The sequence below is a fragment of the Leucoraja erinacea genome, chromosome 3, assembly GCF_028641065.1.
Source record: "Leucoraja erinacea ecotype New England chromosome 3, Leri_hhj_1, whole genome shotgun sequence".
Taxonomy (NCBI): Eukaryota; Metazoa; Chordata; class Chondrichthyes; order Rajiformes; family Rajidae; genus Leucoraja; species Leucoraja erinaceus.
This window is the reverse complement of record NC_073379.1, coordinates 28,328,078-28,341,552: the sequence shown is the minus strand read 5'-3', so window position 1 is coordinate 28,341,552 and position 13,475 is coordinate 28,328,078. Positions and strand designations below refer to the sequence as shown.

At 40.4% G+C, this 13,475-nt stretch overlaps 1 protein-coding gene across 10 annotated transcripts in view; it reads left to right on the top strand.

Moving 5' to 3' along the window:
* The window catches only part of bnc2 (basonuclin 2), a 533,367-nt gene extending 526,894 nt beyond the window's left edge, over positions 1–6,473 (top strand). For all 10 annotated transcript variants that reach the window (XM_055632361.1, XM_055632358.1, XM_055632357.1 and 7 more), the window contains one exon: positions 2,656–6,473. In XM_055632361.1, the coding sequence (XP_055488336.1) occupies positions 2,656–3,313 (658 nt within the window). In that variant the 3' untranslated portion in view covers positions 3,314–6,473. The remainder of the gene's footprint in view (positions 1–2,655) is intronic.
* The last annotated feature ends 7,002 nt before the right edge of the window (positions 6,474–13,475 follow it).

The window sequence follows — 13,475 nt, the reverse complement described above, 5'->3', positions numbered from 1 at the left end:
AATGCTATGTATCATCAAGCCTAGCAGTGGGATGACTTCAGTAGTAAGAGACTGTGGTCTGCTCTATGATTCATTATCTAACCGAATTCCACCTCACATTAACCAAAGCATGGACCCCTACTTTTCCCTGCTCAACCAACGTGATGAGTGACTGCGGGAGTCATGTTTTCAGTCAGTTACCAGAATAGGGCAGTTATTTGTTTAATGTTTTTCTCAGACATTGAGGTTCATTTATAAATCTCATTATGAAGCGATTTCTTCTTTGACCCAGTGTTTGGATAGTGTTGATGTTCAAGGGGACCTGGGTGTGTTTGAACCAACATGTGGGTGCAGCAGGTAATTCGGAGGACAAATTGTCTGACTATTGAGATAATTCCCCGATAGCAGGCAGGAAGTCTAAGTGCAATCGTATAGTGCCTTGATTTGATGGCAGTTGGAGTATTTTGCACACTTTTGGTTTTCTTACCTAGGAAAGAAGTAGATATCATGGAAAGAGTGCAGTGAAGATCCATAAACTGTTTGCAGAGATGAAAGATCGAGGAGAGATTGATCAGATTGGGACAGTAATCTTTAGCGATTAGAGGAAAAAGAAAATTCACAAAGTTCTTAGAAGCACTTAACACATTCGGGGACAGAGAGGATATTTGCCCTAGTAAAGAATCTAGGACGGGAAATTGTTTGAGGATAAGGAATTGGCTGTTAAGGACTGAGACGAGGAGAAGTTTCTTCACCCAGATAGAGGAAAACCTTTGCAATTCTCCATCTTGTCGGTTATATTGTTTATTCAGAACTGAGATGGTGGGACTGTCATATGCTGAGAGAATGGAGCGGCTGAGCTTGTATTCTCTGGAATTTAGAAGGATGAGAGGGGATCTTATTGAAACATATAAGATTATTAAGTGTTTGGACATGCTAGAGGCAGGAAACCTGGAGTATTGTGTGCAGTTTTGGTCTCCAAATGTGAGGAAGGACATTCTTGCTATTGAGGGAGTGCAGCGTAGGGAACAAGGTTAATTCCTGGGATGGCGGGACTGTCATATGTTGATAGAATGGAGCGGCAGGGCTAGTATCCTCTGGAATTTAGGATGAGAGGGGATATCTTATTGAAACATATAAGATTATTAAAGGTTTGGACACGCTAGAGGCAGGAAACATGTTCCCGATGTTGGGCGAGTCCAGAACCAGGGGCCACAGTAAGAATTAAGGCATTTAGAACAGAGATGAGGAAACACTTTTTCACACAGAGAGTTGTGAGTCTGTGGAATTCTCTGCCTCGGAGGGCGGTGGAGGCCGGTTCTCTGGTTACTTTCAAGAGAGAGCTTGATAGGGCTCTTAAAGATAGGGCTCTTAAAGAGAGTCAGGGGATATGGGGAGAAGGCAGGAACAGGATACTGATTGTGGATGATCATCCATGATCACATTGAATGGCGGTGCTGGCTCGAAGGGCCGAATGGCCTACTCCTGCGCCTATTGTCTTGTCTATTACAATGAAAAGATTTCTAGATACTAAAAGCATCAAGGGATTTTAATAATAAGGCAGAAAAATAGTGTTATGGAGAAGATCAGCCATTCGAGACGAATGGCAGAGGAAGTTTGAAGGGCAGGGTGGCCTACTTCTAGTTCTTAAATTAACCACAACTTCTGAGCAGTATTCCTCTCAAGGATGAAAAGATCACAATTTCCCAAAGTTGACCACAATTCTGAATGAAATATACACTAACTTGTTCTAACAGGCTGCTTTGGGCTCTGCCTAACAATCAATTCTGCCTCCTTTCCTATGTAGCCAAATACCTCCCCTGCAGTCATCAAGTGCTGGATAAGACCAGGTATTCACTTGCAGGATTTGTGGGAGAGAACATCAAAGTGGTGAATAGGGTTGCCAACTGTCCCGTATTAGCCGGGATATCCCGTATATTGGGCTAAATTGGTTTGTCCCATACGGGACTGCCCCTTGTCCCTTATTTGACTGCTACTACTCGGGTCGAGGGGACTGTCGGGTCGGAGCGTCACGTCCAGCCCCACCTCACCCGTCCCGACGTAGTGCACCCCATGGAGTGCAGCAGCAGCGCCTCGCCCGTGGCCCCGTCAGTCGGCAGCCTGGCCAGCTGTCCGACCTTCAGACTTTCGCTTACTGCTGACACCACCATCCCTCCTTCTCATGGTCGATCATCGGTTCATGAGTTGGATGGGGTGCTGGACTTTGCGCGCGATGTCACGTGGCCCAGGCCAAAACTCCTCAGATGGCCCACCGTCTGGGCTTTGTGTGCAGTCCAACACCCGGGCCAACTCATCATTCACCCAGCCTCTGTCAACGAATTGTCGTCGGGAATTTGCCCCTTATTTTGACCTTTTGTCCATTATTTGGGAGTGAGAAAGTTGGCAACCCTAGTGGTGAATGACATCGTAGCAACACTTGATAACTGTCACTATCAAGCTTTCTTTCTAATTTTGATAGCCCCTTTCCTAATTTTGCTTCAAGTTTATTCTTGCTCACATTATTAAGCACTTGGTGAAAAATCAGGATGGAGTTTATCAGGGACTATGTGGTGCCTGTGTTAATTGAAATGTTTGTTATTTATATTCTGGGCAGTTAGATCTGCAGGATTACTTTGAGCATATAATGTACTGACCACAGCCCCTTCTTGCTGTTTGCAGACACAGTGCCAACATTAATCTTCATCGTAAGCTACTAACCAAGGAACTGGATGAAATGGGGATGGATCCAGCACCACCGCTAGCCAAGGACCTCCGTGAGGAATTTTTGGCCAAGATCTATGGTGGGCACCATGGAATTGGGCTGGATATGAGGGATGAAGCCAGTTCACCAGCAGGGACAGAAGATTCCCACATCAATGGCTACACAAGGGTCACACCAGATGATTACATGGTGCTCGACCTCAGCACCACTTCTAGCATCCAATCCGGCAGCAGTATCCACTCGTCACGGGAATCAGAGGTGGGAAGTGATGAAGGGATCCTGCTGGATGAGATGGATGGGGCCAGCGATAGTGGTGAATCTGCCCACAGAGCAGAGGTTCAGTCCCAGGCTGCTGGTTCCAGTCATGAAGCCTTAGAGGCCTCCATATTGCAAGCAGCATCAACCAGCAATGGGGGAATTATGTGTATTATCTGCCACAAAATGTACAGCAACAAGGGGACGCTGAGGGTTCATTACAAGACAGTCCATCTCCGTGAAATGCACAAGTGCAAGGTTCCTGGTTGCAACATGATGTTCTCTTCCCTGCGGAGCCGGAACAGACACAGCCAGAACCCTAATCTACACAAGAACATTCCCTATGCCTCCATTGACTGATGCACCGTTCTACACCAGGTGACCTGATCTGCTGAGCCTTTTTAACATCAGGTGCTTTCTTCGCTGATTTGCCCTCTGACCTGGGGTTCAGACTCAAGGAGCAATTGTTTGGAGCTCAGTAGATGAAACCCTAGGTCAAGTTGAAATGCATCATGTTCATTCATCTCCAAAGAGACAGTATCCACTATCTGTGACTGTTGCCTGCAGAAAAAAAAGTACCTTCTTGTTGTCTTTGTGAACTTAGCTACTTGTCAGCTTTTGACAGAAACTTTGATTGAGCATGGCAGCTTCTTTTGTACAAACTTTGCCCTTGAAAGGCCAATGATGTCAATTGATTCTACTGTCATCCTGATAAGCCAAGGCCCTCTTTCTGTCACATTTCTAATTTGTGAAATAGTCTTCTAAAGTCATAAATATGGAATTTAGAAACAAAATTAATATCCTCTTTTAACTGTCTGATTTGGGATCAATGTATCTTGTATCCGTACAGATTTCTGGCATTTGATGCCTTGTGATTTTCTTTTGTAACAGGGCGCAACCTTGAAATTTGAGCCAGACCATTCAAGGCTGATATCAGGAAACTCTTCCTGAAAAAGCAGGGAATGGACATTGCAAACGTTCAACCCCAGAAGGCTGCTGAGCCTGGGGCTGAACACATATTTTAAAACTGAGATTAATAACCACGGTGGATGCATGGAGTTAAGATACAGATCGGTTATGATCTAACTGAGTAGGGAAACAGACTCAAAGTGCCAAATGGCTTTCTCCTCTTCCATTGTTCCAAAACGATAAACTCATCCAAAAAAATGCTTCTCGTTATAAAATGCAAAAACTGATATCATCATTCTCTGCACTTAATAATTTTTTGTTCAGTTTCTCCAGCTACACTGTGATTTTATTCCATAAAATGCAAGTGTATTCCACAACAGGTCCTCCGCAGGATGTGGGAACATTCTTCCCATAATCTCTTGCAGCCTGGAATATAATTAATTCTTTGCCCTTGTCCAATTCTTCACCCCCCGCCCAATACCACCCACCCCACAAATTCCCTAATTGTCTGGGGCTCCAAGCTCAGAACATTTCTCCACAAGTCGTTTTCCCTCTCATTCCTTCTGTAAGAAGTTGTTCAAAACCCACCACCCTGACATCGACTCACCAGATGTGTCTCAAATCTTTGTCTTCACAGCCACCTGTGAAGTATATTGTGATATTTTACAATGTTACATTGACATGTTTGCACAGTCCAAAGGACAAAATTAAGAATAATTTGCATCCAGTTTTCAGATAAAACTATTTTCCAATGTTCTGATGAATAAATGCCCGAGAGGCAGAGAATCCCCCTGCGGCCAATTGCTTACATGGCTGTTTAAGAATAAATACACCTTTCTGTTCAAGCCTGTGCTTTCCACCTCTTCTAGACAGAATGTTGATGGTCTTTTTCTCTACTGAAGGAAAAGCTGAGACTGGCAATCGGAATGACATGGTACTTTCACACTTCCATGTCAGTATGGAAGGCTAGGACAGATTTGTGTGAGGATGTGAGGTCCATTGCATTCTTTTGATACACCACAAAATCTTTGTTCAATTTATAGCATGCACATGATACATAAAGAGTCATTAACTCGTGCCGATCAGTACGAGCTGCCTGTTCATCAATTTATGAGGATTTGCTCAATTTGACTGATCAATGCCATATGTAAAGATTTTATCTAAAATGGAGCAAAGCCGAAAACCTAATGACCAAATGTATCTGTGCCCAAAATTCTAATAATTGCCAACGACAAGGTAAGTTGGCTGTTAGAGCTCTGGATTATGGCTGTTCTCATGTCAAAAAAAAATCCTCTTAAACTACAGTCTATCCATTCTGTTTCAAAAAGAAATGAGACTTTCAAGAAAACAATCCAAAATTGACCATTGAACATTTTAACTGCAAACATGGGATATTCTGAATAATTACTCAAATTCTCCCTAATAATGACTATCTCATGTAATATATGGAACAATCACAAAGTGTTGCACAGTAGCATTATCAATCAAAGGTTGTACAGTAAGCCAGAAAATGCATGTCAGGGAAGGTGAATCAAGGCTTGGACTAAAAGAAAATGTTTAAAAACCTCCAGGAAGAGAGAGGTGAAGATGTAGAAAGATTAAAGGAGGAAATTCCAGTGACTGGGCACAGATACCAGTGATGCAGCATTTAAGTTCCACATTGAGTAAGCAAGTAGAATTAGAGGACCGCATACATTTTCCAGGATTATACATCTGTGTGCGATTAGAGATATGGATGAGGAATAGGAAATAAGAAAGGAAATTTTGAAATGTTGCCATTGTTTAACTGGGAACCAGCACATGTCAGTGTGCATCTGAGTGATGGGCAGTGGAATTTGGGATGTCTCTGAGGGTAGAACAAGGGAGTCAGACAGGAGGCCATGAGTCAGGCAAGTTTAAAATGAAACAGAAGACAAATAAAACATCAAAGTTCAGTTTGGTTCTATCTATGTGAATACATAACATCAGAATAGAGCAGATACCAGCGCTCAGCTGCACTTTCCATAGGCTGGAGATAGAAAATTAGATCAGAGAACTATCTTTTAGACTCATTTCTTGGTCATTAGTCCAACAAGATTAGGATTTTTTTTTAATGTCACTCTCACTTGCCAGGCTTTGCCCCATCCCCATCTCTCTTTCTAGGTTTCCATCCCCTACTCCAATCAGTCTGAAGAAGGGTCCCAACCCGAAACATTGTGTCCATCATCAGTTGCCTTTAATTAATTGACATTGCCGACTGCAGTCATCTTTCTTGGTGATTTACATCCCAATTCTAATTTCTATAGAATGTAAACCTTTAACACAATGACCCTCCTTGCTTATAACTTGACTCTCTGATATTTAGTTTCCATGGATAATTTCACCTTTAAGGCAGAGCACATGTTTAAACACATTTCAAATTGAATTAATTGAAACATAAATCAACTTAAAAGAAGACAGAACTAGAGCAGATATATCTCCAATGATGGTCAGAGAACATGGATTTGAAAGGGCTTCCACACTACCGGCTAATTTATCTTGTTCAATGAACTTTGAATAAGGCCTTTGGCTCATCAGTATTACATATTATTGATCGTTGTTAGCTTTTTATGTTCTGCCTTTGTGTAAAATCTTGCTGGTGGGGCGGGTGGGGTGGGCGGGGGGGAAGGAGGGCTCCTCTCACTGAAGGTGTGGAGAGTGTGAAAGGAAAACTTTGTTCGCTGGGTTGTTTATTTTTGCTTTACGAGCTCTTTCCTTTTCTCTTTTTTCTTTGTGTTTTTCGTCCTTTTAAAAAAACTAAAATGAAACACAGCTCGTTTACTTGCTAGAAGTAGCAACATAGATGACTAGCATGCTTCCGCACTCTCAGAGAAATCAAATAGTGTGTCTATGTTACTAGTACATGAATCCAGTCATGCACTTTCAATGCTACACGGTGATATGTGTCATTTTATACTCTCTCCTTTATTAGTCACTTTTTAAAATCGAAGGTGTTCCTATTATAGGAGGTCCTTTCAACTGTATCAGACAACCCCCAATGAGACCAGCCCACTTTGTAGTGAAGAACCACACTAAGAAGGCTTATATATTACAATGTTACTGATTTAAATATTACTGCTGACTTTGCACAGGTTCTGAAGATCGTAATGTGGAGAAAACAATTCCTGTTTCAACTATTGCCAGGATAACAAACGCTTAAAAACCGGAAAGAAATATTTGTCTGAAATCAAAATTCTGGATCCTTCAGGCTCTGAAGGTACCAGGTAGTGAGAAACTTGCAGATTGAAAGTTTTGCACTCTATTACAGAAGGAGACCGTTGGATGTTGCAGAGGTTCAGGGTCATTTTCCAGCAGTGCGTTTGACACAATGTGAGGAGTTTTGGTTATGTTTGGATAACTGGCAGAGCTATGTCTGTGCTGCTCTCTCTCAGTAGCCTTACATTCCAATAGGTAGAGAGAATGGTTTCAGAGCATTTCTTCCTTGATGATGGAGCCAAAAAGAAACATTATTTTTTTGGAATTTGTGGTATGGCACACAGTGTTAAAATTAATGAGTGTTGTAGGTTGAAACTTATATTACATGAACGTTTAAAGCATGCAAGACCCAGCATTGAACTGAAGTATGAAGTAACAAAGCTTTTTATTAGGAAATGTTATAAATATAGTATAAGAGCCTTGAAACTGACTTGAAAATGCAGAAAGATACCCTTGAACAAAAGAACACACGACCTGTACTAATTCGTGATATTTTGACTTTCAAAGCCCCAATGTAACCTTAATAATACAAATAAACTATGTTATACAATGCATTGTTAGGTTTTGGAATGCATGGTCTGATAAATAAGTGGATATAGACTCAATATCTTCTTAAAAGGGAATTGATTGTGAAAAAAGGGGAGAAAATGATAAGGGAGCAGAAAATTTGCACTCGCTAGATTGCTGCTCTAGAGAGCTGGTATGGACCAAATTATTCCTTTTATTCTGTACTATTTCACAATACAATGAAACGGGGAATAATTTCAGATTTACTTGGTTACTTGCGTAAAAGAGAGGATGGGTGTGTAAATGGGTGTGTAAAAAGGTTTCCAAACAATGTGAGCTGGGCTGGACCAGATTGTACAGGAGCACTCAGTTTTGGTGGGACTTTGAACCATGCACAACTGCCTGAATCCAGAAGAGGCTGGTATAAAATCTTGCCTTCAATTCTCAGAAATCATACTATTACAGTCTTAGTTGATGACATGCAATCCTAGTCTTAAAATCAGCAGGTTCCTTCTGCCTTGCCTCAGACTTGCAGAAGAGCATGAGTTTGTTTGAGATTTGCTTTTTATATGTACATATAAACAGTTGGAAATGAAGACATATTTTCTACTGGATACAAAATAGAATCTTAACAAGGCATTAGTGCCTTTCATGGTCAGGATTGCAACATTATTTTGACTGGCAAGGACCCACAGAAACAAAATTAGCAGCAGCCTAATTTGGTTTTCATATTTGATAGTCTCAAATATAACAGGGATGGAGATTTTCCTCCTCTTCTTCCTTCCAAAATAATATCTTTCAGTTTTGATATTACCTTGTTATGCAACCTTAGAACTCTGGATAACACTAACTTGCATTAGTTACCACACAGTATTGTATGAAGTCTACCTTTTGTTAAACGCTGTGTAGAGCCAAACCATTGGCATGTGTGTGTTTACATGTATGCGCATGTGTAAGCGTGTGCATGTGAGAGTGTGCACATCATGTCAGATAGAGTCATTGTCAAGTTCATTTTACTTAATTTGTAAGGTGAAACCTAGCAACACTAATGTATTTCATAAATGCTTAATTATTTCACTGATTAATTGCTTACAAATTCTCCCTCTGGGTTGAAAACAAACTCACCGTTCTTTGTTTCAATTTGGTGTTTAAAAGATGTGTTTTCTTTTAAAATTTGCTTGTGTTATTTTTATATTTGCACAAAATCTTTCACTTTGGTCAATTTGCCAAAGAGCATTGTTGGACTTGCAATTGCTGCTCCCAGCAGCCAATTCCTTTCGGTATTGTAGCTGTGTGTGTTTTTTTTATTGACGATCTAAAAACCTAATGTAGAAATACCAATGCCTTAATGAGGTAGGGTTGGTTATTTAGTGTGGTTTTATTAGGAGCATATACTGAACAAACTGGGGGAATATGATGCTGGAAGATTGGAGGTAGTGTTTCTTGTCATGCAGTCTCAAGCCTAGATATTCACATGTCACTTTAATGCCTTGAAAAATGCGAGTGTTGATGCCAAGATTCTGAGACATTACCAGCATATCATTCCTCCCCTCCACTTTGCTCTAGCAATCACAAATCTACAGGAATAAAGATAAATAGTATACACATAAATTCAGCATGCAGCCATCAAGTGTAAGAGGATGTAAAATTGCCTGTTTATTGTTGGTGAAGGAATTGAGTAGAGGAGTTCAGGCCATCCACAAAGGCCACGGATGCATGTCTGCACCAAGTGAGCCTTGATCCAAGGTTGGGAGCCTCAACCCAGGGCTAGCCAACTGCAAGCATACAGGCAGGTACAAGATGATGTGTTAGGCAGAGTAATGCAGCTGACAACCCTGAGCCTGACTGTGGTGCTGAAGACGCTTTGAGTTCAGGTTAGACACAAAATGCTGGAGTAACTCAGCGGGACCAGCAGCATCTCTGGAGAACGAATAAGTGATGTTTCGGGTCGAGGCCCATCTTCAGACTGACTCTTGAGTTCAGATTTCGGCCTTGTATGTCCACTGTGGAGTACAGTTTGGGCCGCTGGCCTTTACTGTGCTGACCTGGGTAAAGGGAGGGGCTGAAGGATGTGTCAGGCAAAGCAGCAGTGGACCGCAAATGGGTGCCCATGAAACAAAGTAAATCACACAAGTTCTGGTGGAAGATATTGAAACTGAAATTGTAACTTGCTGAGAATTTCTTTTCCAAATTAAATGCTTAATTTGACTGAGATTTCCAAGTGCCAAAAAGTGTGTCTCCACTGAGTACCTGGTCTCTGGCACTTAAGAAATCACCTATTAATAACACAGAGGGCTTCTAAACCCTGACTGGAAGCCTAGGATGGACTTACATTAATTCCATATCTGGATTTATATTGCAGTACATTAACCATTTGGTATAATGTAATCTGCAGTGTTATTCTTGTCACTTTGTACAGGGAAAGGCTCAAAGATACTAAGCATGAAGTAGAGTGTGATCCAGCCTGATGCCAGAAATGTTTCTGCAATGGTCCTTATTGCCATTGAATATAAAACGATCATGTCTTTGAGGAGTTCAATGGCTGTCCAGTGACTGAAATAAAGACAGTCTGCAATCACGGTTTAATCATTACAATCACCTCCTGTACTCCATTCCACTATCTTGAAATTATTTAGTAATATTTTTAGTTCCATAAAAACTGAACCAAGAAAAAACAGATTCCTCAGAAAGATTAGTAACATACATTTTTTTTTAAACTTTGAAATAGAGACATACAACTGCAAACATGAAACTGTATCCACACACTTTATCATTAAGTATTTCTCAGATATAGCACATAATTATGAAAATAGTGCAATTATTTTGTAGGCAAGTAATCATGTATTTTTAGGATAATGGTTCCCTGGATTGATGTGCTCCCAGATGTGATGGACTGAAATACTTCTTCAAATTTTAATTTCTGACAAATAGTGTAATGTTGGACAAGATGGTGATGAAGACAATCTATTGGCTGCAATTTAAGAATTATGACAGTGCTTTTCTAAAAATAATACAATTCAAAAGTATCAATGCTTCCTTTCCAAGAGCTTTTCATTGTAATTCTCTCTTTAATTATGTTTTCAATTTGTTTGCTTTCTTGTATGTGAAAGTTAATGCACTGCTTATAACGCTTGAATAACCACAGTATGCTCCACAAAGCATTGCTGTACCTGGGGAACTGAAAAGCCTGCTTCACTTTGATCTACTAATCGTGACATTGGTAGTTTCATAAATACTGTATGTACTGAAAACAAAACAAGTTTTTCCATTTAGTAGTTTGGAAAAGAGGAGTCCTCTTTTTATTTGTAATTGTTCTCTTGTATTTCTGTACTATATACTGTCTCTGGTTTTTGCATTAAATGCATAAGGGTTTGGGATGTAAATGGAATTTTATTCATATTTTGTCCAAATACCTCTTGTAATTTGTATCAGAATTCTTGTACAATTTTTTATATTAAAGATTTATCAGTAACTGGCAAATGTGTTCTTTTCTTTAATAAAAATGAAGAATGGTTTCTTTGAACTGACTGGGTCCCATTCGACTGAGAAACCTTACACATTTTCCAATTCTTAGTTTTATCAATATCGACACTGATGCAAGTTACGTTGCTAATTAAAACATTAAGTGTTGATTCTCATGCTAAATGAAATCAGAAGGCAAGTACTGAACAAACATCAGATTCATGCTTACAACCATCTTCGTTTCAAGCCATTGCCTACATCCCAATAAAAATCTTTTGGGCTACATCTAATCTGTCCAAAACCAGATTTAGCATTGAAGTCATTTTGGTGAGATAAACATATTTGAAGTATCACTGCACACAGCATCTGAGACTGCAGAGATAGACTGTCTTAAGATAGACTGAGAAAATGTTGGAACTTAACTCATTAAGATCAGTAAAACTTGCTTTTGGTATCTGCATCTACCACTTCCTTTGGCATCGTGTTCCAGGCACCCACCTATCTCTGTGCTTGCCTCGTAAATCTCCTTTAAACTTTCCCCCTCTCACCTATCTCCAATCTAGGCAACTTCTAGTGAATCTTTTCTGTACCCTCTCCAATGCCTCCACATTTTTTCTATCGTACGGCAACCAGAACTGCACACAGTGCTCCAAATGAGCCTAATCAAAGCCTTAAAAAGCAGCCACCAGACTTCCTGACTTTAATACTCAGTGTTTGGTCTAATGAAGGCAAACATGCTGTGCATCTTCTTTACCACCCAATCTACTTAAGCCCCTGCCCCACTTTCACGACCTAATTCACGACCTCTGCCGAGTTTGCCCTTGACTCATACTCGCAGCATGGTTGTCATGATGTCGTAGGAGGTCTTAGGTAGGTCGGGATGCTAGTCGTAGGTACTTGTGGCATCAAGTAGGTCGGGGCGTTTTTCTAGCCTGATGAAAAATGTCCACGAGTAAAAAAGGTTGTGAATTAGGTCGTGAAAGTGGGACAGGCCCTTTATGCAACTTCCTAGGAGCTGTAGACTTGTATCCCAACATCCCTCTTAACATTAATGGTCCCAATGGTCCTGTCATTTGTTGATTACTTTTTTCTTGCAATTGGTCTTCCAAAATCTACCACCTCATACGTGCTCAGGTCAAATTCGATCTTTTCTCTTTTCTCTGGCCAAATTTCCAACTGATTTTTTTTCCTGCTGTATCTTTTGCCAACCTTCTGCAATTCCACTAATTGTTGTGCCATCTGCAAACTTACCAATCAGACCACCTATGTTTTCAACCAAATCATTGAAGTTGTGGGTCATGTAATATCAGTGTATAGAAATGAGCACAACAAATTCAGTGTATAGAAATGAACATGGCAAATTTACTTGATCAGAAAGCAAACCAAACAAAGCTTCAATATGTATTATTGCTGATGAAGGACCTGCTGTACAGTTGTGTTATTGTACAAAAGCAATTTACAGGTCAGCTCTAATGGCAGCAACACCACTGCAATATGCGATGGATGACCTGTAGTGACCTCAGCAGGCCTAGCCAGCACACAGACTCATTCCAGTCTGGCAACTTGTTCCATTTTTGCACTCATTATAAAGTCAGAGAGAAAACTATCCAAAAAACATATTTTCAATTCATAATGTGTATGCTAAATACCGTCAGCAACTTTCCCACTGCTTTGTTGGGGTTTCGCATCAAGATTCTTTTTTTCCCAAAAGGTGATGTCAGGAATAGTTACAGTTTAAAATAAGACAGTTTACATGTATATATTACACACAGAAATTCCACATGAGTTTAACCTAATTAGTTCCTTGTGTATTGGAAAGAATAGTGTTGGTTCTTACAGCCCATTAGAAAGTACATTTGTTATTTGGAATATGAAATGGAACATTTTTGTGCACTGATTTCAATGAAATACCAAATCACCACTAAAAGTCATTTAACCAGGCCATGGTGTGTTGAAATATCCTTGTACTGCCGGAAATATGCCGTCATTTTCTACAGAGCAGCCTGGGGGCTTTTCAAGTGTTGGGGATTTTACTGATATATCAGTTTAATCTTTCAACACGAATATTTACTACACCCCTTCAAAGATTCCAAGTGCTTCAAGTGTTGAGGACATTTGTTGAGAGTCTTGACATCTCTGCCACAGATCCCCTGTCCCTCTGGGTCTTTTGATAATCTGTTGTATTTCTGGTTGCCTGTTTCTGTTGACTCTCCTTCCTCCTCGTCTCATTATGCAGTGAGATTCAATCAAATATGTCTCAATGTTCACTTGGTTTGTTTCTACCACGATACTTCCAGCTCTTTGTCCATATCAGGACCATTTATCTGTGCATCCTCTCTGCGTTTCCTTACATCACCATCTTTCACTGCCTGTTGCTATCTTCATATACTAGTTTCAGTTTCAATTCTGG